Genomic DNA, 27,204 nt, shown 5'->3' with positions numbered 1-27,204 from the left:
TCCCCACTTTCTCCGTTTCACCCACCAGTGTCACATTGAGCTGCATGTTCCACAGAGAGACGAGAGATCTCCTATTTATGTATCTATCTTCACTGCAAAATGTTGCCTAGGTAATGTCATGTACAGATACAACCCAGCCCCATCCTGAGTGCAGGAAACATTAGATTTACCCTGATATGATACACAGCCTCTTTTAAATTACATTTGCTGCTATTTTTTTCCAGCTCTGAGCCTCAATAATAAATTTATCTGAGATTCATTAAGGGAAGACAGGCATAATATTTCTCTCCCTCTAGATGTTCATCTCTGCAGCGTCTGTAGAGAGCACTAAATCCCTTACACTGTATTTTAGTTTTAAGTTTAGAGTTTAATTTAGAGATATAGCATGGAAACAGCCCCTTCGGGGTGTCTTGAGTTACTCACTGGATCAGGCCGTTCGGCCAGACAGGGGTGTCTACTGCCCCAGATGTAAACTATTGACTCCAATGCAAGTTTACATCTCTCTCTGATGCAAGCACAATGTGAGTTTTTGGCGCCCTCTGGTGGGTTTGTAGTTTGTGGAACGTCTTGAAGCAGAAAGAATGCTCTAACAAGTGAAGACGAATAGTGAAAGGCCTGGATAGAGTGGGCGAGGGAGGATATTTCCTCTAGTGGGAGAGTCTAGGACCAGAGGTCACAGCCTCAGAATCAAAGGACCTTTAGAAAGGAGATGAGGAGGAATTTCTTTAGTCAGAGGGTGGTGAATCTGTGGAATTCATTGCCACAAATGGCTGTGGAGGCCAAGTCAATGGTGGAGATTGACAGACTTTTGATCAGTACGGGTGTCAGGGGTTACGGGGAGAAGGCTGGAGAATGGGGTTGAGAGGGAGGGAAAGATAGATCTGCCATGATTTAAGTGCGGAGTAGACTTGATGGGCTGAATGGCCTTATTCTGCGCCAAGAACCCATGAATACCCATTTATACAAGTGCAGGAATGAACTGCAGATGCTGGTTTACACTGAAGATAAACATAAAATGCCAGAGTAACTCACTGGTTCAGGCAGCACCTCTGGAGAAAAGGAATAGTTGACATTTCAGACCACACCTCTTCTTCAGACTGGTACATCTATCTCTATATATATATAATGCATCATTGCTATAAATCACCAACAAGCACCAAGACCTGGCTTGGCTAGTGATGAGATCCTGTACCATCAGAATCTTACTACTGAAGCAGGCGTCCCAGGGGCAGCGAGCCATTGTCGTCGTATTGTGATCAATTTATTAGCCTGATATGTAAAAACATACAAGGAATTTGATTAGCCACACAGTCATACCAAAAAAAGCAGCAAGACACACACCGACATAAAAATTAACATAAACATCCACCACAGCGCGCTCCACCACATTCCCCAGTGATGGAAGGCAATAACAGATTATCTTCTTCCCTCCTTTTCTCCCGCGGTCGGGGTAGTCAAATCTTCCGCAGTCGCTGCGCTCGAAGTTCCCGCAGCTGGCGATCGAAGCTCCCGCGGTTGGGGCTCCCGAATGCGATCCCCAGCCAAGAGACCGCGAGTTCCACGATATTAAGTCCGTAGGCTGCTGCGGTTGGAGCTCCCGGAGGTGGTCCCCAGCAGAGGGACCGCAAGCTCCACGATGTTAGGCCGCAGCGTGGACGGAGATACAGTACGGAAAAAGTTGCATCTCCGTTGAGGAAAGAGATTAAGAGAAAGTTTCCCCCACCTCCCACATAATACTCTAAAACATACATTTAACAACAGACCAAGGACAACAAAAGGACGAGACAGACAGTTGTCAGGGCTGCCATCGTACGGTGTCACCCGATCGTCCTGACGCATGGTTCGACTGCCCCGACCGCGGGAGAATAAAGTGGAAGAAGATTGGACTTTTTTGCCTTCCATCAAAGTGAGGAATGTGGGGAATCCACTGTGGTGGATGTTTATGTTAACTTTTATGTAGTTGTGTGTCTTGGTGCTTTTTTTTAGTATGGCTGTGTGGTAATTCACATATCACTCTACCTCAATTGGTACACATGACAATAAACAAACCTTTGAAACCATTTCTTTGAAAGCATGTTCAATTAGTTTCCCTCACCTGCTACATTGAGTGCAAAGGTGCCTGTTTGGTGTCGAGGCTGTGAGATCGGTATTGTGCTTTGGATCTGTTCCGGGTGACCAGTGCTGTAGTTGACGAGGTGGAAGACTTGGAATCTGTATCTTTGTCATAGAGTGATACAGTGTGGAAAGAGTCCCTTCGGCCCAACTTGCCCATACCGGCCAACATGTCCCAGCTACTCTAGTCCCACCTGCCAGCATCCCTCCAAACCTGTCCTAGTCATGTACCTGTCTAACACCTTGTTAAATGTTGGGATAGTCCCTGCCTCAACTGCCTCCTCTGGCAGCTTCTTCCATAACACCCATCATCCTTTGTGTGAAAATAATTGTGGCAAACAATAACAAGAAGGCATTTACAAGAATCTAATAGTGCATTTAATACAATTCTGACCTTTTACATTATCCATTATTATTTTAAATGACTTCCAGGTTATTTCCACCCTCAGCTGATGTCCAGCTCCTATTCTCTATCCTTCTACAGCTTGGGTGCAATCCTGACCCCTCTGTTAATTCCCCACAGTTGGATCTAAAGATAGACACAAAATGCTGGAGTAACTCAGCGGGACAGGCAGCATCTCTGGAGAGAAGGAATGGGTGACGTTTCGGGTCGAGACCCTTCTTCAGACTGAAAATCTCAAGGCGTTGACAAACAAGTCGCCTGTGAGAATAAAATGCAACATTTACGGACCTGGGCTCTGAGACTAACGGACAACCCTTCCACGCTGCACGGCTCTAGTGACAAGAGACTGCAAGATGTTGAACAGCTGCCGATTATTCCTGCATCCCCTTGTCTGGAGTGGTGACCTCCTCCATCTTTAAGAGACAAGCTTCATTTCTAAAACACCTTTCATGTCCCTTTCAGGATGTCCCGAAGTGTTCCACAGCCAACAAAGTACTTTTCTGATGCAGCGCAGGAAGTCTCAATTGAAGGTTGGCATTTTTGACAAGACACTATTTACAAACGCCAGCAAGACTTTCGCTTGCCGACACATTTGTTCTTTTAAGCACAAATGGAAAAGTTGCAAATCGGTGCTGGCACAAATAGGCCGGGGAGAGGCGATATTTATTTGCGGCATAGGGAGATAGAGTGGAGCTATGAGTTGGTGAGGTCCTGACCACTACCAGTGATGTCCAAGGAGTGGAGTCCAGAGGGAATGCCTTGGTCAGGAGACCCGCCAAGCGGGGTTGGAGAACTTGATGTTCCTCTCCTTCGCCCACTTTGCGAAGACGGTCTTCTCCGTGATGAACCTGTGCCCTCCGTAACGTGCGTTCTCATGCATGTAATATTCCCTGCACTCCTCCTGGCTACCGGGCTCATAGTAATGGTACGGGACATTTCTGTGGCCTTCGGTCCTGTAGGCAGGAGAGAAACACACAAGCTTATTTTCCCCGGCTAGATGTCTTGCAAGAGTTTCTTGCTCCGTGAGATTTTTCCACGAGCAGTAACTCTACTCAATAACCAAAGGTCTGTAGCCATCTACAATACACGGTGCCTCAGGAAGGCCGTCAGCATTCACAAAGACTCCTCACACTCTTGCAATAGTCTGTTCGAACTTCTACCATCTGGCAGACGTTACAAGACCTTCTATGCCCGCACCTCCAGACTTAGGAACAGCTTCATCTCCAGAGCTATAGCTGCTCAAAACCGGCCCTGCTGAGTGCCCCCCCCCCATAAACTGCCTCCCTGCCTCCTCAATCTTGTTTCTCTGGGTGTCTACATTTTAGTTAATTAAGTTATTACATCGGATGGAAGGTGCATTCCAAATCTCGTTGTATCTCTGTGCAATGACAATAAAATATATATTACTATTATTATTATTGCTCTGGTATTCTATTTAATTCGCATGTTTATACTATAGTGTTTTATTTTTAATGGTTTAATGTTTTATGTTTTATTCTTAATGGTCTACTGTATGTCGTGTTGTTACTTGCGAGTGGAGCACCAAGGCAAATTCCTTGTATGTGCACGTACTTGGCCAGTAAACTTATTCATTCATTCATCATTCATTCATTCATTCATAACCCAAGCTAATAGGATAACGTTTTGTTACTTCTGGGCCACACATGCTGTTCTCTACAATCATACCTACCCCACTCCCACCCTACAAGATCCTATGGCACCACTTCAATGCACAGGGCAATAGACAATAGGTGCAGGAGTAGGCCATTCGGCCCTTCGAGCCAGCACTGCAAGGGAGATACAGAGTGCCAGCTACAGTATATATCCTGCAATAAAGTTACTAAACACATGTGGACCAGCCAAACTTGGGTTATTTACTTTGAAAGACCAGGGGTTCAGAGACATAATAAAAGTATGTAAAATAAGAGGCACAGATAGGGTAACTGACGGCCAAAGTGGGACAGGCCCCAGACCCTGGCACGATGCAACGTCTCACCTTCAACAGCAACAGAAACAGCCAAACGATCGCCGAGCTCGGCCTGGAGCTCACGGCCGTTGCGGATCCGCCCCGACTCCTACTCCCAGAGTGGGGCCAAGACTATTGGAGATGGACACAAAATGCTGGAGTAACTCAGCGGGACCGGCAGCATCTCTGGAGGGTGACGTTTCGGGTCGAGATCCTTCTTCAGACTGAAGAAGAGTCTCGACCCGAACCATCATCCATTCCTTCTCTCCAGAAATGCTGCCGGTCCCGCTGAGTTACTCCTGCATTTTGTGTCCATCTTCAAATGACATCACGCGCTCCAGACGGCTGTGCGGACGCATAATGATGCATCACGTCACGTAAATGACGGCCAAGAGGGACAGGCCCTTTACAGCGCCAGGGACCCATGTTCGATCCTGACTACGGGTGCTGTCTGTACGGAGTTTGTACGTTCTCCCCATGAGTTTTCTCCAGAATCTTTGGTTTCCTCCCACTCTCCAAAGACGTACAGGTTTGTAGGCTAATTGGCCTGGGTAAATGTAAATTGTCCCTAGTATGTGTAGGATACTAAAACAAAACAAAAAGAGGGTGGTGGGTAAATGGGAGGCACTTGGGAGAGGCGGTGGGGCTGAGGGAAGGAGCGATGGGCGGTGTGATTCATGGGAGGTAATGGTTGTCCTCTGTGGTACCTGCAGTAAGTGTCGTTGATCATTCCATAGACGTGAATGTTGCTGCAAGCCTCCATCGCCAGGATGAAAGTGAACCAGCCAGTGCTGAGGTACGAGCCAGACAACACCCTACAACACAGAGAACAAGGTTAACATTGGAGAGCAAGTCTGGGGAACTCTGACAGAGACAACACCTTGCTGCCAGAGGAGGTAGTTGATGCTGCGTACGGAACGAGCCGCCAGAGGAGGTATTTGAGGCAGGGACAATCGCAACGTTTAAGAAACAGTTAGACAAAAATACGGGAGAAACTCAGCGGGTGCAGCAGCATCTATGGAGCGAAGGAAATAGGCAACGTTTCGGGCCGAAACCCTTATTCAGGCAGTTAGACGGGTACATGGGTAGAAGTTAGACACAAAATGCTGGAGTTACTCAGCGGGACAGACAGCATCTCTGGAGAGAAGGAATGCTTGACGTTACGTCAGCATTGTGTGTCTACATTCTAGGACAGGGGTGGGGAACCTGCGGCCTTCTAGGCCATTAAGTTCGGCCTTTTGAATGAATCCAAATTGTCTAGAACAAATCCTTTTATTTTTATTAATATGTTTTTGTTCGTCTTTTATTATTTTTATTTTAATCTTAAAATGAACGTATTTAAAATACCACAGAGTAAAAGAAGATTCAACAAAATAATCCTCCCCGACTGACGGCCACAATTAAAACATTAGTAAGTCACGAGGGCTATTTTAACACCTGTTTTGCTCATGATTTAGTTCTTTTAAAAATATATTTTTTTATTAGAAGCAAACATATTATGGTAAAGTATAGTTACATATTATAGTAAAAAAAACTTTTCATATACATCAATCATACATTATTAAAATGTTCAATTGTCGATTAATTCTGCTTCTAGTGTTTTTTTATGATTTAGTTCTAATGCGACTCTAGAATGTACGTTAATCTCCCACAAAAAGTAGTCACAACAAAGTTATTAAAAGGTTAGGTAACTTTAGAATTAACATTTTTTTCCCCATTTTTTTTAAGTTAGTACATGGAGGTTAGAATTTTACAAAATAATGTACATTTCCCTAACATTGTTCCCGATGTTAGGGAAGTCCAGGACAAGGGGTCACAGCTTAAGGATAAGGGGGAAATCCTTTAAAACCGAGATGAGAAGAACTTTTTTCACACAGAGAGTGGTGAATCTCTGGAACTCTCTGCCACAGAGGGTAGTTGAGGCCAGTTCATTGGCTATATTTAAGAGGGACTTAGATGTTGCCCTTGTGGCTAAGGGGATCAGGGGGTATGGAGAGAAGGCAGGTACGGGATACTGAGTTGGATGATCAGCCATAATCATATTGAATGGCGGTGCAGGCTCGAAGGGCCAAATGGCCTACTCCTGCACCTAATTTCTATGTTTCTATTTTGAAGTATATCTAATTGAAGTTTCTTGGATGCGGCCTCGTTAGATTACAGCTAACTTAATGTTGTATTCCAACATGCAAAGGTTCCCCACCCCTGGTGTAGGAGTTGGTGTCTCCTCTCTCAGCGGTTCTGTTTTACCGTCAGTTCCAGTCTTGCTCTCCCTACCTGTCTTTCCCAGTCTCTCTCTTGAAGGCGATATCGCAGAGCCTCATCTGTTCCTCAGTCAGGGTGTAGATCTTGGCGGTGGGGAAGTGACTGTGGACGGTGCGGAGCATGTTGTAGATGATCCCCTTGCCGTCACGCCGCATGTTACGCTGCGGGCCCCAGAAAACGTGGAAGGAGCTGTTGAGACCGGAGAGGAAAGCTTGTTGGCGGAGCAGCAGCGGGGTGCTGGTGTGCGACACCACTCGCACCGTGGTCTTGCTGCCCACGTCAGACTCAAACCCCTCCGTTGGAGCGTTGTTCATCCTCCACACACATTCCGACTGGTCGATCTCAGCTCCCAGCTTCATGCCCAACATCTGCCCAGAACTGGAGATGATGCTGCACTGTTGACAGGCGAGGTCTAGAGGCTGGAGACAGAGAGAGAACATATAGTCATGGAGTGATACAGTCTCCCGACATGTCCCATCTACTCTAGTTCCACCTACCCACGTTTGGTCCACAACCCTCCGAACCTGTCCTATCCATGTACCTGTCTGAAGAAGGGTCTCCACCCGAAACGTCACCCATTCCTTCTCTCCAGAGATGCTGCCTGTCCCGCTGAGTTACTCCAGCATTTTGTGTCTATCTTTGATTTAAACCAGCATCTGCAGTTGTTTCCTACACTATCCCATGTACCTGTCTAACTGTTTCTTAAATGTTGGGATAGTCCCTGCTTCAACTACCTCCTCTAGCAGCTTGTTCCATACACCCACCATCCTTTGTGTGACAAAGTTACCCCTCAGATTCCTATTAAATCTTTTCCCCTTCAACATAAACGGATGGGGTACCATCCCAGGGGGCAATTCTACCTTCCCAGGGGGTAAATGTGTTGATTCTGGATTTGTACGTATTTGTTCTCATTGACTGACTGTGTTTGGTTCTGTTCATCATTTGTTGTTCATAAATAAGTAAAATAACAATGTTATGTGCTATTAAATTTGCCTGGGGTAAACGGGACGAAAAAGGTTGGGAACCCCTGAGCTATTGTAACTCAGCGGGGCAGACAGGATCTTTGGAGAGAAGAAATGGGTGATGTTTCAGGTTTGAGACCCTTCTTCAGACCTGCTCGGTTAGCTATCAGCAGCAGCCTCGTTCATAGTGTGGACAGCACGGAAACAGCTCTTTCCAACTCCACCCTGCCGACCAAGAAGTCCCATCTAAGCTAATCCCATCTGCCTGCGTTTGGCCCATATCACTCGAAGCCACGCACCTGTCCAAGGTGATTCACGGACTCACCTGCTGTTCCGGGAGGCTGACATAGCCTCGCAGCAACTTGCCATTCTGACCAAAAGCACCGAAGAAATGGCTCAGGCCGCCAGTGGCCGGTTTGCCAGCCAGCTGCGAGAGCATGACGGGATAGGGAGACAGGTGGATGTAGTGGACCACAGCAACAAGGAACGACACACCTCCGATCACACCCATCGCCAGGAGAACATTCCGCTGGGAGAAACAAAATTAGTTTGATGTGCATGAAGGAACTGCAGATGCTGCTTTAAACCGAAGATAGACACAACATGCTGGAGTAGCTCAGAAGATAGACACAGAAAGCTGGAGTATTGAGGGAGTGCCGCACTATCAGAGGGGCAGTACTGAGGTACCTATCACCAGGGGAGTGGTCCTGGTATGGGCTGCACCGTCAAGGGATTGCTATTCCTATCAGAGGACAATGCTGAGGGAGTGTTACTCTATAGGGGGGACGTGACTGTTGGAGATGACACATGGCTGTGTGCGGTCCGTCGGGTCTAGGAGAAGGTTCCGTGCCACAGAGAACTTAGAGAGACCTAGTGGGGTCGGGACCGTGGAGAGCTAAGAGGGACCTTGTCGGTGTGTGCGGGGGGAGGTGAGGGGGGGGCGGGGAGGGGAGCGGAAGAAAGGGTTTCGCCAAGAGCGAGGAGGGACTAATGTGACTCTTGTAACTCGACTACTTTTGTAACTTTGTTGGTGTCAGAAACTTGGCAACTCTTTTGTGTATTGTATGCAAAACAAAGAATTTCACTACACCTAAGTACCGGTGGCAGAAAAGTACCGTTGAATCATCATCATTGAATTGAATGATAGCACAAATACTTGGGGCCGAGTGGCCTGTTCTTGTCCTATGGCCTTGCTCTGTACAGTACAATTGTGAGTACAGGTGATGACCGATTAAAAGGCGTAGCTTTACAGATACAAGAACATTTCTGAAAAAATGTAGAAGGCCAGTAGCAGACCTCCTGAACCGTGCATGAAGGAACTGCAGATGCTGGTTTAAATCAAAGATCAACACAAAAAATCTGAAGTAACTCAGCGGGTCAGACAGAATCTCTGGAGCAAAGGTATAGGTGACATTTCGGGTCGAGATCCTTCATTTTCGCCTGGTTTTGTGATATAAACGCACTGATAACAGTGAGAGCTTTTGATTCCATGCAGCGACAAAGCTCATCACTCACAGTCAGGAACTCCTGATAGCAGGAACACTATTAGACAGAACACTATTGACGCAAAGATCGGCAAGAAGATTTTAACACAGAGAGAATTGAAGAGGGAGAGAGGGAGAGAATTGGAGAGGGGGAGAGAATTGGAGAGGGGGAGAGAAAGGTTGAGGGGGTAAATTTTGAGAGCTGCTGGACGTGATGAATAATAATACTGCCACCAGTGGTGGATCAAGTAAATTCAGGGACGAGCAAGAGGCCACAAACACACCAGCCAAGGGAAGGCAGTGGGTTACGGAGCTGCAGCAGATTACAGAGGCAGGGAGAAGCAAGACAATGGAAGGATTTGGAAACAAGGATGAACATTTTAAAACCAGGATACAGTGCAAGTCAGGAGTGAAAGGGGATCAGGACTTGGTGTGTATGAAGGCATTTGCTATTGCACATAAACTAATCATTTTCTTTATTAGTAGCTACCGTTTTCTTCTCATCCTTGGCTTCAGCGGGTTGACAGACATAACTGGAATGAAGGGCAGGAAGCCGGCAGCTTGACAAATAGCACTATGCTTTAAATGTAGTGGATGCAACGGCAGCACAGAGATACATGCAAATCATCCTTGCCTGCCCAGTTGCCCTGTCTCTGATTCCAGCCGAATATAGAAAAGGGAGAGAAGGAAAAAAAATGCATTTACCTTCCTCTGAGGACAGACCATCCTCACTCCACTGACAGAGCTTTGTGCAAAGAGCAGAGGGGATGCGCTTGTGATTATAAAAACTAGCCCTCGCCGACACACAGAGCCAGCTATGTACTCAAAGCACCGTTCTCGCTGGTGAAACCATGTCTGATCTTCCCTTCCTTTTCTCTCTCTCTCTCTTTCCCTCCCACAGCTCACTTCCCCACCTCCCCCATGTCATGTGACTGGGAAGAGGCCAGTTTCAGTTCCGTTAGCTGCAGGCACCAGTCTGAATTGCAGTTGATGTCTAACTTTGCACACACACACACACAGGCTTACACACACAGGCACGCAAATACATGTACAGTGGCACACAGGCATACACACACGCACAGGCATGCACAGTGGCACACAGGGACACACATGCAAACACACACACAGGCACGCGCGCACACACAGGCATGCACACGCACACAGGCATGCACAGTGGCACACAGGGACACACATGCACAAACACACACAGGCAAACACACACGCAGGCAGGCACATGCACACAGGCATGCAGTGGCACACAGGGACACACGTGCACAAACACACACAGGCAGGCACACGCACACACAGGCAGGCACACAGGGACACACACTATTGATTTAGAGATATAGATGCCTCATAACTTTGTAATACTTCTATCAAATCACCCCTCTGTCTCCTTTGCCCCAGAGATTACAAGCCTATCCAAACTCTACCCATAAGATCTCTAATCCAGGAAACATCTGGTGGGTCTCCTCTGCACTCTCTCCAATGCAACCACATCCATTTTCTAGCATGGAAAAGAAATGCACATCATATTAATCAGTGTGTGTAAAGTTGCAACAGAACACCTCAACTTTTATATTCCATGGCCAAACCAATGAAGGCAAGCATAACATATGCCTTCTTCATCACCCTGTCCACCTGTGTTACCACTTTCAGGGAAGCATGGACTTGACCTCAAGGTCCCTCTGTCATCAACATTCCTTTGCACACTACCTGTTACTGTACAAGTTCTACTTCTGTTCAACGTCCCAAGATGATTCGCACCATTCTTATTGGGATTAAACTTCATCTGTCAATGTGTAGAAACAAGGAACTGCAGATGCTGGTTTACCAAAAAAAAAGACACAGCGTGTCAGGCAGCATTAGAACAGGAATAGGCGACATTCCAGGTTGAGACCATTCTTCAGTCTGAACGCAATGGGGACCTCGGTATGTTAAGAATTGGCATAATCGTGGAAATAAAACTGCTTCAGATAAAATTCCTGAGAGGATATTAGAAGTGATTTCTGAGGCAGCATCCCTGGAGAACATGAGATTATTGGCATTGCACATCAGGATCCTTATTCTAAATGATGTTGTGTTATTGACCCTTTAAAATGTTACCTCACAGGCTGAGCATAGCCCGCATTTTCTGCTTTTGCTATCAAGCCGCATATACTTACCATTAACCTGCTTTCACGTGCCAAATGTGGCTTTTGGCAGGGACAACGAGTTCCAGATCTTAATGCAGCCTTGGATCAAAAGGTCTCAACCCGAAACGTCCCCCATTCCTTTTCTCCAAAGATGATGTCTGTCTCGCTGAGTTACTCCAGCATTTTGTGTCTAGCCTTGGATCAAACATGGATGAAAGAGCCGAGTTCAAGAGATGAGGCGAGAAAGGCAACACTTGACACAAGACAGCAATTAACAGCCGAGAGCGAAAAATCAGACAACAAAACACATCAGTAGTGTTGGAGTCATACTTTGCACAGGGGAAGATAATGTGGTTGTTGGTAGTCAACCATCCCTGTCTTTGGATATTACTGTAGGCGATCCAAGAGCAGTGTCTGAACCTATCCACCTTCATCTGCTTCATCAATGGATATGCAAAATCATACTTCTCCTAAAATTAAAGAGGAACATACTTAATAGAACATAGAATACAACAGAGGAACAGGTCCTTCAATGCCCAATATCTGTACCCAACATGATAACAAGACCAACTCTTATCTGTCTGCACATAATCCATATCCCTCCATTCCCTGCTTATCCAAAATTCTCTTAAAAATGACAATTGTATCTGCCTCCACCAATTTCAGCAATGCATTCCAGGCACTCGCCACATGCTGTATAAAAAAAACATGCCCTGCCCTGCACATTTCCTTTGCCCATCTCACCTTAAAGCTATGTCATCTAAACTAAATCTAATATTTGTAGAAACAAGGCACTGCTGTTACAGGTTAATACACAAAAGGAAACAAAGTGCTGGAGAACTCAGGCAGCATCTTCAAAGAACATGAATAGATGATGTTTCAAGTTAGTATTTCCCCATCTTATCTCATATCTTATATGACTGAGTATGAAATTCTGCTGATAATGATCCGGTGAAGTGTATTGAGGTCCCATCATGTTATTAATTGCACATTGTTATTATATCTTCTTCCACTTAAAGATAACTTGGATAATAATCAAAATTAAAAACATGTCTGTGTCTGTGTAGGTTGTGCAAAATATAAGCTAACCCTGTTAAATGTAATCACTGCTAATATCCTGCTAACCTCCAATATCCTCTCCAAGGATTATATCTGAAACTGTTTTATTGCCACGACTATACCTATTCTCCCTTAAAACATCGAGGCTCCCATCACTTTCAGACTAAAGGGTCTCGTCCCAAAATGTTATCTAGCCACGTTCTCCATTGATGCTGCCAGACCTGCAGATTTACTCCAGCACCTTGTATCCATTTAGTATTTGCTTTTTCCATCCAAGGGAGAAAAAAAGGTTGACTGTGTCTATCCTATCTATGCCTCTCTTTTATTAAAAAAAACCCATATATATATATAAATAAATAGACAGATAAATATATATCTATACAGATATCTCTCTATCTATCTATCTATCCATCTCTATCTATCTATCCATCTCTCTCTATCTATCCATCTCTCTCTATCTATCCATCTCTCTCTCTATCTCTATCTATCCATCTCTATCTATCCATCTCTATCTATCCATCTCTATCTATCCATCTCTCTATCTATCCATCTCTATCTATTCATTTCTATCTATCCATCTGTCTATCTATCCATATCTCTCTATCTATATCTATCCATCTCTATCTCTCTCTCTCTATCTATCCATCTCTATCTATCCATCTCTCTATCCATCTCTATCTATCCATCTCTATCTATCCATCTCTATCTATCCATCATATCTCTCTATCTATATCTATCCATCTCTATCTATCTCTCTCTATCTATCCATCTCTATCTATCCATCTCTATCTATCCATCTCTATCTATTCATTTCTATCTATTCATTTCTATCTATCCATCTATCTATCCATATCTCTCTATCTATATCTATCCATCTCTCTCTATCTATCCATCTCTCTATCTCTCTATCTATCTATCCATCTCTATCTATCTATCTATCTATCTATCTATCTATCTATCTATCTCTATCTATCTATATATCCCAATGCATACTGAACCTGGAGGCATTCTGCAGCTGATCTGCCGGGTATTATGTGTGTTTCTTAAATTGCAACATGCATTTTTCCCGCGCTCTCAGGGGAGCATGCGCACACCGAGCTGGCCAGCAAGTCCGGAGTGCACATGCGCGGACGGGTGTGCCTGACGGGGTGGGGGTGGGGGTGAGGATGGTGCGCGCTCCCGCCGTGTTGCGTGCGCACCTGGTCTCGTGCACGCGCCGCTGACCAACGGCCGTTTGGGCACGAGAGAGGGTCGTCGTGTGGAGTGTTGACGCCATTCAGAGGAGCAGAGCGCTCCGTCAGGGGTGGGACCCATGCACTTATTCGCAATAAACTCTTGTCCATAGAGCTTTAAAAAAAAGGCAATCTATCTGGTTCCTTGCATATCATCCTCTTCAGGGATTTTGTTTCATCTGAGGCAGTTTTATTACCACAACAATGCCAATTCTCTCTTGAGACGAAGAGCCCCATCCATCCTATTCTATTCCAGGCTGCATAGTTAAGACTGGACGTCAGAATTTAACAAATCACAAGGCTATGGGATCAAATGCAATTGCACATAAATTGGAATAATCAATGATAAAGGGGCAATGATTGGACATTCAATTGAGTATCTGGTTTTCTGGATGATGTAGAGAAAGCTAAAACCAGGGTGACTAAGTGGTCCTTGTACGGGTGTGTATGGAAAATGCATACATTAAGGGTGTTCTGAAGTTTTAGTTTTGTTGAAAATCAAAAAAAAAAAATCTAAAAATAAACCTGATATAAACAAAATGTTGGAAATCTGAAATGATAACTGTTTCATGTTCCACAGATAATGTGAGTTGAGTATTTCCGGCATTTTTCATTTTTCAGATTTACTATTTTTGCATCTTTTAGAACTAAACTTCTATAGTGTAGGATGTGGTACAGAACTTTGTGATTGGTTCCAGTAAGAGTAGTAATCATTCTTTTCTGTGCTACCTGTGTTCTTTTGTCTGTTACTTTCTCATTATTCTGCAACTTATTGACCAGTTAACTTTGTTACTTATCCCAATGGTCGTCCTGTCTTTAGCCCATGAGAGACCCACTCTTTCCAGCAGCTTAACAAGCTTTTTGGGGCTCCTTTACCATTCTGATGAAGGATTTTTGATATGAAAGATATCTTTCTCTTTATCTTCTCGCAGATGCAGCCTGACCTGCTGAGTTTTTCAAGCATTTTCTGTTTTGCATTTTACCAGATCAGGAATTCACTTGTTACACATCTGGGCTTCTCCACTACTCTAAAGATGCTCTTGAAAACCCACCTCTTTGTCCAAACATTACTACATGTGCTGTACCATCTCTTTAAGTTGGATTTTTCTGATTTTGTTACACCTAATTTAAATTTGTTAAAGGCTCTACAGAAAGAAAAGTTGTTCATTTTAAAGTAGTTGTGATTCAGATTGTGAGTACATGTGCAGCAAAATATTTTTTCTGATATCAGCTAGCTTGTTTAGTTTGTTGTCATGTGGAAAGTGAAGAAATTTTGTTGTGTGCTAACCAGTCAGCGGAAAGACAATGCATACTTCAATCGAGCCATCTACAGTTTACAGATACCGATAAATGGAATGATGTGAATAATGTTTAGCGCAAGATAAAGTCTAGTAAGATCCAATCAAAGATAGTCTGTGATTTTCCATTCTGGTAAACTTCAGTACAATCTGGTGTTTTATTTTTGTATTGAATTGTATTTCAACCATTGAGCATTTAATGTCAAGGTGTAACTAAAGGACGTGTGGGAAAGAGTATTTTAATCATTTGTTTTAAATGGCTAGACCAATAAACCAGCTTGGCAGTCTTGTGTGTCAGTTTTACATACGTTCACTCTCGATGAAGATGGTACTAATAGGGCTAACGTTTGTCTCCCATCATTAATTGCTTCTGAGAATATTATGGTGGGTGGTGGTTATCTTGAATTGCGTAGTCTGTGTGGTGAAGAAGCCCCTGTGATACAGTCTGTGAAGAAATCTAAGGATGAAGGATACAACCAAGAATATGGCTGAGATTATGGTGTTCCAATGAAATATTTCCCCTTTAAACTTTAAGGAAAAGATGATTGGTGTGAATTCAAATACTGGTAAAGAATAGTTGAAAATAACTGGTGATAGTAATTCAATGGATTAGCTAGGTTGTAATAAGAACATCCACTCAAAATGATAATGATTAAACTCAAATTATTGTCACAGCTATTCCTTTTAGTTAATACACACCTTGAATTTATTACAGAAACAAGAGCAATCAAATAATAAGTTCTTGTAGTTTAATATGTGACATTCTTTCTTTACAGGTCAAATTTGAGCTACTAATGTTCTAGGAATAGTATGGAGCCAACTGCAAGAGACAAAATAAATATTGGACCAGAGGTAGGTACTTTGTTACTGAACTGAAAGATATTTATTTTAGACTGAACTTTGAACATTGCTTTAGAGTTGGTTGTACATGTTATAATTTCTTCCTGCTGTTTTTACTAAATTCAGCTCCACAAGGATCTCGTCACTCATGTACCCTAAAAAATTGTTTATTTTACTGTGTAGCATCTTATTTTTAAATAGTAAATAAGTGTGTTGGAGTATTAATATGAAATAACATCCAATCTAGAAACTCTGCTAGATCAGCACTACCAAAGTCCCATGCATGGTGGGTGGGAGCCCTAAGAGCTAAATCTCTCTCCTGAAAACATTCCAGTGAATTGGCCCCCACTGCCTTCTGTGGCAGAGAATTCCACAGATTCACAACTCCCTGGGTGACAAGGTTTTTCCTCATCTCAGTCCTAAATGGCCTATCCCGTATTCTTAAACTGTGACCCCTGGTTCTGGACTCCCCCAACATGGGGAACATTTTTCCTGTATCTCGCCTATCTAATCCTTTAAGGATTTTTTATGTTTCTATAAGATTTGTTAGTTGTTAACTTTAAATTTGAGATTGAGGGATTTTTTTTGTTTACTAAATGTTAAGTAATATGGGGCAGAGAGCAGCCATGATTGTATTGAATGGTGAGATGGACATGTTGAAATTGCCTCTTGACATTACTGTATTCCTTTGCACAAATTAGTTCCTATATTACAAATTAGTTCCTCTATGGTCCCTATGTTACAGTGACAATTTGTAAAAAAAAAAAAAAAAGTTAATATGGAGAATTATTCATGAAACTGGTATGAAATATGGGGGCGGATGAAATATGCTAAGTGTTGTGACAAAAGTCCGTAACTATTGTTGGGTGGTACACCCACAGCTGGCTAAATTTCTGTATTTTTAACCTAAAACTTCCAGAGCAGTCCATCCGTGGCTTCCATAGAAAATGGATCTCAGAACCTCGGGAAGAGCTTCGATGCTGTTGTATTTGATGTTCTCAAGGTGTCTCCAGAACAGTTTGCAGTGAGTAAAAGTTACGGTGGGGGAGAGGGAAGGAAGAACCAATGTAATGAGCTGGATATGGGGTGTTTCAGTGTGTTTGGTGCCAATGAGATACTGAAAGAATTGAATCCAAAGAGCTTTTGTTAAATTTCCTCAGAGAATTGTTGGGAAATATATCAAATATGAGTGATCTCTCTGTTCCTAAACTGAACTTATTTCCATTCGTATAATACTTTTAACATTGTCACTGCAGACAAGATGTAAATAAAAATGAATCCGTCACATGGCAGTGATTTGGTCCACCATACCAACCAGTTGGCATCCTTCTATATTTATTCTGTTTCCGCCACTTGGCCCTCTCCCAGAGATGATACATTTCTGGTGTTATAGTTGTGTTGTATAGAGCACTATGCTGACTGGAGAGATCCAACACATTGTGTCAAGGATGGACCCTCAGTTCTGGGTACAAGTGAGCAGGATGAGTGCCTTCCGAATGGAAGATGTGGATATTTTAATGGCTGGGTTTTTCTCCAAGGCTGTGCAGAGCAATCTCCCTTTGTATAAACTTATTTAACTAAATAAAATACACATCCTGGAAATACAAGAGAATGCACATTCTGGAATCTTGAGCAAAAAACAGAGCTCTGGAGGAACTCATCAGGTCTGTGGAGGGAAATAGACAGATGAAGTTACGTGTCGCTGCTGTAATCAGGCTGAGCAGAATCTCCCAGGCTTATGAATGTCTGAAAAAAGACAAAGTGCTGAAGTAACTCAGCAGGTCAGGCAGCGTCCCTCGAGAACATGGATAGGTGAGGTTTTGGGTGGGGACTTTTCAGAATGTCTGACTTGGGTACGGCCTGTATAAATGAATGAGCATTTGGGAATCTGGCGGGAGAGAGAGATGTAGTGCTGCAGGCATCTTCAGCACTATGGGAACTTTCTTCACAGCTGTATTTCTGAATTGCAAACTGGGTTGCAAACCGTTTTCTGGAATGACCTGGGGAGGAATTGTGTGGCTAATGAGTGCAGAAAAATGAGAATTGGGAAAGGGGGCTGGAAAATGAAGGCAGGATAAAACAAAAGGATGGAGTCGTGCAGATTCCATGAAAAGTAGCTTGGTTCTGTACTTTTAAAGCCTTTTGCCCGGGGTAGAATTTCGAGAGGCTTGGTGTTTAATGAGGAGAGGAAGTAGCAATTTGTAGAGCACTGGCATGGTATCCATCTGGTTGTAAAATGCTACTGCTGGTATAACGTGGAATTAGCTGGGTTGTTTCTTGCTGGTGTGTTTGGCAGCTTTGCTGATTTGTAAAAGACTTCTGTTTGTGTTCCACATTTCATGTGTTTTGCCCGTGGCGATGCCTGATTCTCTTTTACTGTTTCAGAGTCAGATCACATTGCTGGACATTACTGTCTTCAAGTCCATTCAGCCCGAGGTACGTTCCACATCGGGGAAGGGCGGAGTGACCATTGTCCAGAGTGTTGGAAAGATGTATTGGCGGTGACCTGCTGCAGCTTTTAAATTAAATTGGTCTGTGAGCATTTTTGGCGAGGCCAGGATTTGGTGCCCATCCGTGGAATGCACAATGGAAAATTATTTGAAGGATGTGGGAAGGAGTAAGGAAATGGGTCTAAATATAGAAATGTTCTCAACGAAAGCAGCACGACTTGATGTTATGAACAGCCTCTGAGATTCTGTAATCAAATGGGTAAACTTGAAGCAAGTGAATTGCAATGCACATGAATGTGATGTAATCCATCGTTTTATCCATTTTATCATTCAAAGAGTACATAAATTGGGGAATAGCTGGGTACAACAGTCAGAGAAACCTGGGAGTCTGAAATGTCATTCAAATGTTTTTTGGCAGAAAGAGAAAAATAATGAAAAAGGCTGGTGGATTGCTGGCCCTTTTCTTTGGAGGAGTGGAATCAACTCCTACACCCTTTTATAATCTATCACTCCATTGATGATTAATTAACCTACTGACCTGCACATTTTGGGGATTTTGGAGGAAACCGGAGCATCTGGAAGAAGTCATGTAGCCAGGGAAAACTTGCATACTCCACGCAGACGGCATGTGAGGTTAGGACTTAACTGGGTTGCTGGAGTTGTGAGGCAGTAGCTCTACTTGCTGTAACACTGTGCTGCTTGCACATTTGTTCCCTGAGCATTTTGGTTAACATCTTTAACATTAGTTAATATCTCATGGTCATGTCACATTACTCAGTCCCAATGTTGAGTGCATATCATGCGTATCTGATGAAGAACTGATCGTTGTCTTGATAAATACGATGATTTGTGTCAAGTGCTACTCGGTTTTGTAATAATATTAGTGTTTTCAAATAGCTAATGCCTTTATTATGCAGTTGCACCTTGCAACTTCAAAGGAGAGCACTGATATATTCAATGAAAGTAGTTTGGAGGCTGATTCTTGCTTACATAAATATATCCTGTATTAACTATATACCCTGTGACTCTGCTCCTCTTCCCATAAATCCATCCAACCTCCTATCACACACCTCGTGTCCCATCCACAGCAGAATCTGCCGATTCCACATTGGTTCTGATGTGCCTGTTAAGACCAATTGAATTATAATGGAAACAAGTAATCTTCAATCTTGAGGGACTCCAGAGAAGACAAGCTAGTTACTAACAGGCCATGGTTCTTCCCACTTCTTACATTTGCAATTACTGAGTAGCTTGAGATGGCAAAACATTTTTAATTCCACCTCTAGATTTTGTTCAGTCACACTGATGTGTTTTGCTGGTAAACCTTTTGCCCACGCGCCTACCCAAACAAACACCTCCTGCTCCTCTTCTGGTGCTCACCCTCATCAGCCACCTCGGAGCCCACAGAACTAACTCAAATATGTCATTCTTAATTCTGAGGAAATACTTAAGAAGAAGAAATAATAATAAATTGATAAAAGCCCTGGTAAAATAGTCCTCACTATCTGCTGGGTTTAGCACATGTAGTTCGGAGTACCTAACTTTATAAATTTGCTGCTGCACCATTTAATCTCCCCTGTATTTCCAACACCCGTTTCTATTCATAAGCAATGTTTTTAGTTTGAACTTGATATCTTGTTTTTATAGCAGCCTTTAAAAGCATTGTTAGGCCCTTGAACCAAAGCTAAGTGATGGTCAGCTGCCAATCCAGATGTTGATGTTTAAATCCTGTTCCGGAAATCCTGGTGCTGAATAGCAAAAACTGGAAATTAGTTTAAAATAAGTCTCCAAATGCTTGGTGTTTGGGAATCTCTTGGGCAATGGTTGAGGAGAAACAGAACCCATTTTAAAAGCAAGTTTACTGCCTCAATCAGTCAGTGTTTCAATCATTCACTAAATTTGATCCCTAGATTATGCTCGCTCTATAAAGGATGAATAAATACCTTTCCTAGTTTGGGTTGGTGTTTGAAGGCTTGGCAATAATGGTAGGGGTTGGTGGTTGTGAGTGTAGTAGAGGTGGTGGACCCCCTTTGATTTATACAGATTCTTTGACCAGTTCTATGTGCATTTGAACTATTTGATCTTCAGTCAAATACCTTTTCTTTAATGAAGACTTTCAAAGTCTCTCCATCTTCTTGCTCCACAATTATCATGGGTCTTCTGTGGCTCCATAAGCCAGTCTCACTTATTAGTCTATACTCATGGGTCAAGTCCCATTCCTGACTGTCAAGCACAAAATTCAAGCTATCAGTCTAGAGAGAGATAGATATGCTGTAGTGTTGGAAGGATAGATTTTCAGAAAAGATATTGAAGTCAGAAAATAAAATTGTACTGCTATTTTTAAACAGCAAGAGAGGGTGTTCTTCTCTATCCTGGCTAGCATTTCTCTGATAAACAGCATGACAAGCAGGTTAACTGGTTCATTATCTTTACTACAAATAACACATTGCCTACGTTTATTTGCTGTATTACAATATTGACTGCACTTCTAATGTTAGTTCACGAGCTTTAGAGGCATAACCTGAGTTTAGGCAAGCACTATAGAGATGCAAGTCTGCCTGTAACATGTTGAATATGGTGTCCAGTTTCTGGACGGAGTGGGGTAAAGGGGAAATTCCATCCATATTTGCTGGTGTTGTATTTGTTCTTGACTATTAGCTGCCCAGCCTTATGATGCTTGAGTTGTGCAAATGGTAGTTTGTCTGGTGTAACATTCAGGCAGATATTTAATTGTCTTTTACAAAAAAAAAATTTTCTGCCATGCGAGTGGCACTGACAAGAATAGCATTTATTATTCATCCCCAATTGCTCTTGGGATGGTGGTAGTGCCCCAGCACTGTGATATGGTCTACGTCATGGTACTTCCATAGTTCTGATGGGTTGAGGGCTTCCTCACTTTGACCAATGATAAATAAGGAACAGCCAAATCTGGATAATGTGTGTTGATAAAGAGGTAATTCATTTTGCACACACTATTCCACATGTGGCTTGCATATGGGGATAGGAATTGTTGTATTAAGTAAAAGGCCTTTTTGCCAGGAATGCAAAATAATATGTTGTAAATAAACCATTTAAATCCTGAATTAATCTTGTACTTGTATTGGATTTAAATCTTTTTTTTTTCCCTCCACTCCACAGGAACTGTCTGGTTGCGCATGGAACAAGAGGGGGAAGCATGCGTTGGCTCCTAATGTAGTAGCTTTTACCCAGAGATTTAACCAGGTAGGGTCAAGTAATATACAAGGTCTTGATCACAAAAGGTAGGTTACAGTATGTGGATCAAATCTGTTTATTCATCCAATGCATAATTGAAATGTGTATTCGCATTCATTTCAACATAAACTTGACCAAAATATTTTCATCTATGGTGGCTTCTGGAGCAATCCCATCAATTTTGTAATCTGTTCTCTCTTGTGCCCATAAACACTTCACTGATTTTTCCACCAGCCACCTCCACTAAGGGTAATTTAGAATGGCAAGTTAATGTACCTACCAGCCCATCTTCATGATGTGGGAGGAAACTGAGCACCTGGGAAGTCCACATGGTGACGGAGAATGTAGGCAACTACACACAGACACTGTAGGGGGTTAGAAACTAACCTGGATAGCTGAGGCCGTGACTAGTCATTTTAACGCTCTGTTCAATTCGCCAATGTTGTCTCTAAACCTTTGTTAGGAGAAATACATGTCCTCAGCTTGAGCCTTTGCTTCTTACCAGGATACTTTCATGTACTGAATACTGACAAATGTACATCTTGTTTTTGTTTGATCTCAATTAAAAATGAAATCTGTTTAATTAGTGGAAGAAATCCTAATCTTTGAAGTCATTCTATTCTGTTACATTAGAAGAAATTCACCAGTATTAAATATTTGTAAGGTCTTGGCGAAAGTAGTCAGCTTTATACATTTGTTAAATTGCTTTGGAATGAGATAAAAGAATGAAGGATGAGCATAAACTGGTGATTCTCTCTTTGCAGGTTAGTTTCTGGGTGGTCAGAGAAATTCTCACCAAACAGATGCTTAAAACAAGAGTTGACGTTCTCAGCCACTCAGTTAAAATTGCAAAAGTAAGTGCTTTTCACAAGAATTGCTTTGTGGTAGATCCAGGTTTGTTAGACAATTTTCCAATGGCTATGTTTGGAGCACTTCATGACTTGAACTTTGTGTGACGTGGAAAGCCTATTCTACAGTTGAGGATGGTGGTACTTGCTAATGTCAGGAAGGACGCTTGGTCATAAAGTAGACTTTAACGAGATTATTAGAGGAGAGGTGGAGGAGACTGGGTAGATAATTTCAGAGTTTAGGACCTTGGCAGCCACTGCTTCAAGACATTCTCAGCTCTGCTGCATAAGCATATGAGAGATTAGGCCTTGCTGTTATCATCCTCCAGACCAAAGTCCTGTACCATCTGCTTTAGGCTTGCCCTCTGGCAATTAGGATTCACATTGAGATCCTCAAAAATATGGATCAATACTCATCTATTGGGAGCACATCTCAGGGAAGGCAGAGTTGGTGATGAAATTCACCAAACATTCCTTCAATGTGCAGCCTTTGGTTGATTGCCCTCAGACCTCTAACAAAACGAATGATTTATACGGTACTAGTAATCCTTGCCTTCCTATATACGAATGAGATGTGAACTAAGGAAGGCGTCTCAAGGCTCTGATAAAACACATTAAGCGCTCGCGTCCTTCGGGTTAAGTGGAAGGACATGTTATCATCCTCTCCCAGGCCAGTATCTCCAGCCCTTGTCACTTGTCTCATTCTGCTACAATATCCAGACCATGTTATTTACATGTCCAACAGCAGTATCCTTTTCACTACCTATAGCTTTTCACTGTACCATGGTACATGTGACAATAAACTAAACTGAATTTAACTGAACTCCGTTACAGACTATCTGTTCAGAAGTTTAAGGGAGGAGATTATGGGCTGGGGGGGGTGGGGTGCATAGAGGGTATTGTGGTTTGGTAGAGGAAAAAGAGATACAATTCTCTTGCTTTTCAGCATTGCAACAGGATCACACCTTTCACAACTCCCTACTTGATTCTTCCATCCAAACCAACAATTTCCCATCCATGGTAACTTTCCATACAACCAAAGGAGATGCATCTGTCCTTTCGCATCTTCCCATCCCACCATCCACAGACCAAAGCAGTGGTTCGCTTGCACTTCCAATCGTGTAGACTGTATTCAATATTCACAAAATGGTCTCCTCTTCACTGGGAGAGCTAAAGGCAGATTGGGTGATCTGCAGAAGAGACCCTAAGCATCCAGTTGCTGCCATTTGGAATTAACCATCCCACTCCCACGCTTATTTGTGCCCTTGTACGTTGTCATTCGAAGATAATGAAATGGAAGGTGTGCCAGGTTTGGGAGAATAAATTGAACAAAGCCCATTGCACTAGTCTGAGCAGAGCCATTCTTCATTCTCTTGGACAACATGTCATAAAAAAGGTCAACCTATTTGAAATGATATAGATCTTATGGAAAGGTCAGATGTATTGGAGTGCAGAAGCTCGGCACCTCTGATCAATAGCTGAATGGATATTGTTATGGTTGCAATTTGAGAGTGGACTCTGGGAATGGAACAGCTTGTGTCTATTTGTAATCTCACTCCATCAGTTTGCTATCAAGTAACAGCTGGCAGTATTCAACAATGTAAAACCAGGTGCAGATTTAGACCATTGACCCAAGGGTTGGGAATGATGGGATTCTGGTGTGGGGCTGGTGCCTGGGCATTTGTGGAATGGTTTTTGGTGAATTCCGTGAATGGGGGGAAAAGCCAAACGGAAATTAGCCTTCCAATTAGACAAAGAACATTAAGTGTTGGATTGACTCAGCATGACAGGCAGCATCTCTGGAGAATGTAGATAGGTGAAATTTCAGATCAAGACCCTCCTTCAGGCACTTCTTGACCCAATACATCAACTATCCATGTTCTCCAGGTAGGAGACCTGGCCTTCTGAGTTACTCCAGCTCTTTGTGTCTTTTTAACCAGCACCTGCAGTTCTTTGTTTCTACTAGCCTTCCAATTGTTTTATTGAGTATTTGTTCTGAGATTATGTAAAGCATTATGTAAATATTTGTTCATGTTGCAGAAACTGCAGGAACTCAATAATCTCCATGGCTTGATGGCGGTCATCTCAGCTTTACAAAGCACACCAATATTCAGGTTGTCAAAAACATGGATGGCAAGTGAAGGGCCCTTTTTTTGAGTTTCTTGATTAAATTTTTTTTTCACGAGAGCTTCTGCATTGCTGAAGTGTACCATGCTGAGAATGTTGTCTTATGGCCTTGTGTGGTATCTCTTCAATGCAGATCTAACATGCATTAGTGGTACATCAATAGTAGATGCTGGTGGAATTGTAAGGTTTAAACCGAATATACTTGCAATACTCAAAGGCATTTGTGGAAAAGAAAAATAATATTTCTGACCAGTGACTTCTGAAACTGGAGATATTACAGATTATAATTCACTGCTTTTGTTTAATAAGGATACCTGTCCACCAAGACTCCAGCATGATGTGAGGTCATTGACTGGAAATGTTCATTTCTCTCTTCATACATGTTACCCGAGTTGAATATTTCAAACTTTTAAAGTTTTATTATTGGAAAGGCTCTTGATAATTTCAAAGCAAGATTGTGAAATGCTGGGATCTGACAGCGATTTCTGATGTCTGTGCCACTAATGAAAATAAATTGTAATCTATAGTTAGTAGAAGTGACAGAAGAAATCTGATTTGCTAATTAAACTACATTAATAAAAAACAAAAAAACCCAAGATTCATTAATCTTGTTTGGACAGTCACTACAGCCTATTATTAGTTTTCAGAATCATTCTCACCAATGTTGTGTCTTTGGATTTGCTCAGTTTATTCAGTGGTTTTGTTTGTATGTATTTCAACTTGAATTTTCTTCTCGTGTGGCTATCCACTGACTTTGACCAAAATAACACATTACATGTCCTCGTGGCTTGCACGGACTGTTTTAAAGGGTAGTGGCACTAGTGGAATGATAAATGATTGTGGTGAAAGGATGGGACATTGGTATTATCTTGGGGTTGATACAGGGCTCTGGTCAGAATGGGTCTGTGGGATTAATTTGTATTGGTGTAAAACTAAGGTGAAGTAGCGAGTTGGTGTTGATTTTTTTGGATATATACGGGGCTTTGGGGAGCAAGTGTGGCTGTGAGATTCGTTTGAGATTGATGTAATAATGTAACTAAAGAGTAGGAAGGGCATTGGGATTGCGGAGATTGACGGGTCTGTGGGGAAGATTGGAGTATTACAATCTGTGCTGGATGCCCTAACCAGTGATTTTGTTGATACTAAAAATAATAATGGTGCTGGTGATTTGAAAAGTGCAAACATTCTTTCTCTTAACATGCAAGAAGATGTTGCAGTAAAGTCCTGTTTTGTTCTTTAACTGTAGTTGCTGAGCAGGAAAGATAAGGCTACATTTGAGAAACTGGAGACTTTGATGTCCAAAGAAGACAATTACAAGCAACTAAGAACTTACATCAACTGCTTGAGAAATAAACCATGCATCCCATATTTGGGTGAGTCTGATTTCATGTCTCTTTCAGGAGGCTGATTCTTCAGGGATTGCAATTTTGCCTGCTTTAATGCATTTTATTTTTGACTTAATTGGCCCTGTCTTCACCCCAGCTGATCTAAAGTAAACCACGGAGATTAGATTTAGCCACACTGAGGCCTCCCCTTGGGTGGTGGCTGTGTCCCTTCCTAATTAAAGCTTGCAGATGAATGTTTGACTTTGAACTATTGCTATCTTAAATGGTAAGACATGAATAAGATCAGATTTACAAATCAAATTATAAACTATCAAAGCTTTTGCTTGTTGGGTCTTGTGAACAGTAATTATCTACTTGTAAACTTGATACTATTTGCAAATGAGTTTTCTGAGTGTATTTGGAGGCAGTGATTTGTGTTCTTGGTGTGGTGACAACTTTCTATCTATTCTATGTTGTACAGTTAATGTGGATTTAAAGAGTATGGAAAAGCAAAACAATTGTCCCGCAGTAAAATCACTACAGTATGATTGACCAATTTGCCCAGTTCAAAAGTCAAGAGTGTTTTGTTGTCATATGTCCCAGATGGAACAATGAAATTCTTACTTGCAGCAACACAACAGAATATGTAGCCTTCCCTGTTCTCATGCACAGTGGGAGTACTGTATATACAGCAGTTTAGTCTGGCTATTTTGTCTTCTGCCTAAGCTTGCATTTTACAAATTTGTTGTATAATGGTATTTATGTGTTCAAGAGCTTAATGGTTCTCAGAAGTCTTTGACTTTGAAACTGTTAGCAGGAGGTTGCCATTAACTAAAAAAAATATAATGTACAGGCATGGGGTGACTAAGTGTCGGTTTATAGTTTCCATTATTTAATCGTGGCCATGTGATATGATTTGGGATGAAGAAAGAAACATGGGGAAATGATAGGAACAGGATGTGAAGCCAACTTCTCCAAGTGATGTTTACCTCTTTCACACCCATCGTGCTCACCTGCGCACAATTGAATTTTATCAGCAAAGTTGTGTGTTCCATGTTCAGATGCAACATTCTTCAGACAACCTGAGTGATTAATCGTGTTAAGAAGGAACTGCAGATGCTGGAAAATCGAAGGTACACAAAAATGCTGGAGAAACTCAGTGGGTGCAGCAGCATCTATGGAGCGAAGGAAATAGGCAACGTTTCGACCCGAAACGTTGCCTATTTTCTTCGCTCCATAGATGCTGCTGCACCCGCTGAGTGATTAATCATCTGGAAGTCTGTACTTCCGATCAAAGTTGGGATTATTTTCAAGAAGAATTGAGACACTCGAGTGCTACTGGGTGTGTGTAGGAAAGAACCGCAGATGCTGGTTTAAACCGAAGATAGATTGCAAGCAGGAAGAAGCATTAAAGGGAATTTGTCCCTGACCATGGCAACCAGCTCCAATGCTTTCTTTTTCATGAGGTATAGTTGGCCTGTTAGCATC

The 27,204-nt window shown here is 42.5% G+C and overlaps 2 protein-coding genes across 4 annotated transcripts in view; one reads left to right on the top strand and one right to left on the bottom strand.

Moving 5' to 3' along the window:
- Positions 1–1,502: 1,502 nt before the first annotated feature.
- Positions 1,503–13,501, bottom strand: LOC129714526 (alpha-N-acetylgalactosaminide alpha-2,6-sialyltransferase 3-like). 3 transcript variants are annotated; one of them, XM_055664198.1, is made up of 6 exons: positions 13,382–13,501; positions 11,655–11,794; positions 8,031–8,234; positions 6,756–7,162; positions 5,189–5,296; positions 1,506–3,468 (listed from the first exon to the last, which is right to left on the bottom strand). In XM_055664198.1, exons 2-6 carry the CDS (start codon positions 11,694–11,696, stop codon positions 3,279–3,281), a joined length of 951 nt encoding a protein of 316 aa, XP_055520173.1. In that variant the 5' UTR covers positions 11,697–11,794; positions 13,382–13,501; the 3' UTR covers positions 1,506–3,278. The 3 variants fall into 3 exon arrangements, with proteins under 3 accessions (XP_055520174.1, XP_055520173.1, XP_055520175.1); XM_055664199.1 differs by lacking the exons at positions 11,655–11,794; positions 13,382–13,501 and adding an exon at positions 9,895–10,108 and having other exon boundaries at positions 1,503–3,468; XM_055664200.1 differs by lacking the exons at positions 11,655–11,794; positions 13,382–13,501 and adding an exon at positions 11,355–11,588 and having other exon boundaries at positions 1,512–3,468.
- The window catches only part of LOC129714528 (ras-specific guanine nucleotide-releasing factor RalGPS1-like), a 49,860-nt gene continuing 32,064 nt past the window's right edge, over positions 9,409–27,204 (top strand). Inside the window, exons 1-8 of the mRNA XM_055664202.1 lie at positions 9,409–9,619; positions 15,690–15,765; positions 16,673–16,777; positions 18,139–18,189; positions 21,342–21,425; positions 22,181–22,270; positions 24,305–24,397; positions 25,638–25,764. Of these exons, the coding sequence (XP_055520177.1) occupies positions 15,724–15,765; positions 16,673–16,777; positions 18,139–18,189; positions 21,342–21,425; positions 22,181–22,270; positions 24,305–24,397; positions 25,638–25,764 (592 nt within the window). The 5' untranslated portion in view covers positions 9,409–9,619; positions 15,690–15,723. The remainder of the gene's footprint in view (positions 9,620–15,689; positions 15,766–16,672; positions 16,778–18,138; positions 18,190–21,341; positions 21,426–22,180; positions 22,271–24,304; positions 24,398–25,637; positions 25,765–27,204) is intronic.

The sequence above is a fragment of the Leucoraja erinacea genome, chromosome 39, assembly GCF_028641065.1.
Source record: "Leucoraja erinacea ecotype New England chromosome 39, Leri_hhj_1, whole genome shotgun sequence".
Classification (NCBI taxonomy): domain Eukaryota; kingdom Metazoa; phylum Chordata; class Chondrichthyes; order Rajiformes; family Rajidae; genus Leucoraja; species Leucoraja erinaceus.
Note: the sequence above shows the minus strand (reverse complement) of the source record. Positions and strands in the feature narration are given on the sequence as shown.